At 38.8% G+C, this 1939-nt stretch overlaps 1 protein-coding gene across 2 annotated transcripts in view; it reads left to right on the top strand.

Moving 5' to 3' along the window:
* The window catches only part of fdft1 (farnesyl-diphosphate farnesyltransferase 1), a 21062-nt gene that overhangs the window by 11606 nt on the left and 7517 nt on the right, over window positions 1-1939 (top strand). For both annotated transcript variants that reach the window (XM_014007548.1, XM_014007547.1), the window contains 2 exons: window positions 734-917; window positions 995-1123. In XM_014007548.1, coding sequence (XP_013863002.1) covers window positions 734-917; window positions 995-1123 — 313 coding nt within the window. The remainder of the gene's footprint in view (window positions 1-733; window positions 918-994; window positions 1124-1939) is intronic.

Raw genomic sequence — 1939 nt, 5'->3', positions numbered from 1 at the left:
GCCTTGCAAAATCTGGTCACAGCAGTTTGGGAAGAAAATGGCAGCAGCTGCCGACGAAATGTCAACATCCCTACATTATTCAATTGCTTGTCTTTGTCTCCTATTAAAACCAGTAAAACCTCCACTGTTATCATAAACGGAGTAAAGCTGAAACTAACTGCAACACTGTTGTTGGGAAAACCGCTTATAGTTTTTGTTTTTGGTTGCATGTAATTTGTCCGTAAAAGATATATTAAATGCTTAAACATTTTATTGATTATAAAGAACTATTTCAAATAATTGGAACAACATTGATAAATTCAAAATAACAAGTTCTTGATTTTGCGTTTCATCTTTTTAAAATTTGATCCATTTGCATATCAAGACCTTGACCAAGAGCAAATACACTTACGCCACTGATAATAACATTATGGCATCAGCCCTGTTTAATAAAGCCATGCATGTAGACATTAAAGTGCACGTGACAGCACGTTTTTGTGAAAAGTAAGAATGCATTTATGGAAAGGTATTGTTGATAATATATTGCAAAGAAAACATTACACCACTGAGATGAACAGTTGTTGAGATATTTGCATGTGAAGTAACAGGAAGTGATGTCAAAGGGGGGTTGTCTGCATTCAAGCAGATCATTGCCANCCATCCATCTGGTCGACACGTCTGCCCTTTCAGTCTTATTTTTGTTTTCCAACTCTGCAGTCGTCTCACTGCTTTCATTCTATCATCCRTGATCCAGACACGCCGTTTGCATCTTCTACCTGGTGCTGCGCGCGCTGGACACGGTGGAGGACGACATGACGATCCCTCTGGACAAGAAGGTGCCCATGCTGAACAACTTCCACACCTACCTGTACCAGCAGGAGTGGTGCTTCACCGAGAGCCAGGAGAAGGATCGGCAGGTTCTTGAGGATTTCCCCACGGTCCGTAATCTCACAGAGGGGGTTCCAAACACGTACTTAACTCGTCCTAATGCTATCATTCATGCTCTGAATCCCAGATCTCACTGGAATTCAGAAACCTCGCTCAGGAATACAGAGACGTCATCTCGGATATCTGCCACCGTATGGGAGTCGGAATGGCTGAATTCCTGGAGAAGAAGGTGGGATCCATGAAAGACTGGGACCAGGTAAATAACATTCTCCTGATGTAAGGAAGGTAACAACGTACAGTTCACGGCTTGAATTCAAAATCTAGCACAAGCGATTAGGGATGTAACGGTTCACTCAAGCCCCAATTCGATTATCAATTTTAAAGTGCCTGTGACATGAAATATTTGAAATAAATATAAAGGCCTTATTGGAAAGATAATTAGCATATTGCAAAAATAATTTCCCGCTGCTGAGATGAACAGTTGTTGAGATATTTGCATGTGAAGGAACAGGAAGTGATGTCWAAGGGGAATGCCTGCATGGAACAACAGCTAACGACACAGACTGTAGAGAAGAATCTGATGTTTCTTTTGATTATTTTGTGTCACTATCAGAGAGATGAAGTCAGAGTTCAAATAATATTGTTCCAATAAACAAAGATTACAGAGTTCTCTTTCTTAAAGAGTTCCCCTTTGATGTCACTTCCTGTTGCAATTTGGCTGAGCAGAGTTCAAAAGAAAATATGCCATTTATGTGGCAAAATGGGTAAAATCACATTTTATGCAAGGTTTCTTATATAAACATGTGTTTTCTTTGACTTTTTGTATTTGATGGATAGGCATGTCACAGGCACTTTAAGTTTATGATTACGATTATTTTTTTATATTCTTCTTTACTTTTGACATCAGCATTTTTGTCCCTGTATCAAACTGTAATTGTCTATTTTGAAGTTATATTTGGTTACTAGGAGAACAAAGAAAAATGTCACAAATCCTTTTGTGACCAAAAGTTATCGAACTGAATTTGTCAGAAGACAGAACTTACTGTTCTAGAGTAACGGTCAGTGTATCTTT

The sequence above is a fragment of the Austrofundulus limnaeus genome, unplaced genomic scaffold (genome assembly GCF_001266775.1).
Source record: "Austrofundulus limnaeus strain Quisiro unplaced genomic scaffold, Austrofundulus_limnaeus-1.0 Scaffold42, whole genome shotgun sequence".
NCBI classification, from domain to species: domain Eukaryota; kingdom Metazoa; phylum Chordata; class Actinopteri; order Cyprinodontiformes; family Rivulidae; genus Austrofundulus; species Austrofundulus limnaeus.
Note: the sequence above shows the minus strand (reverse complement) of the source record. Positions and strands in the feature narration are given on the sequence as shown.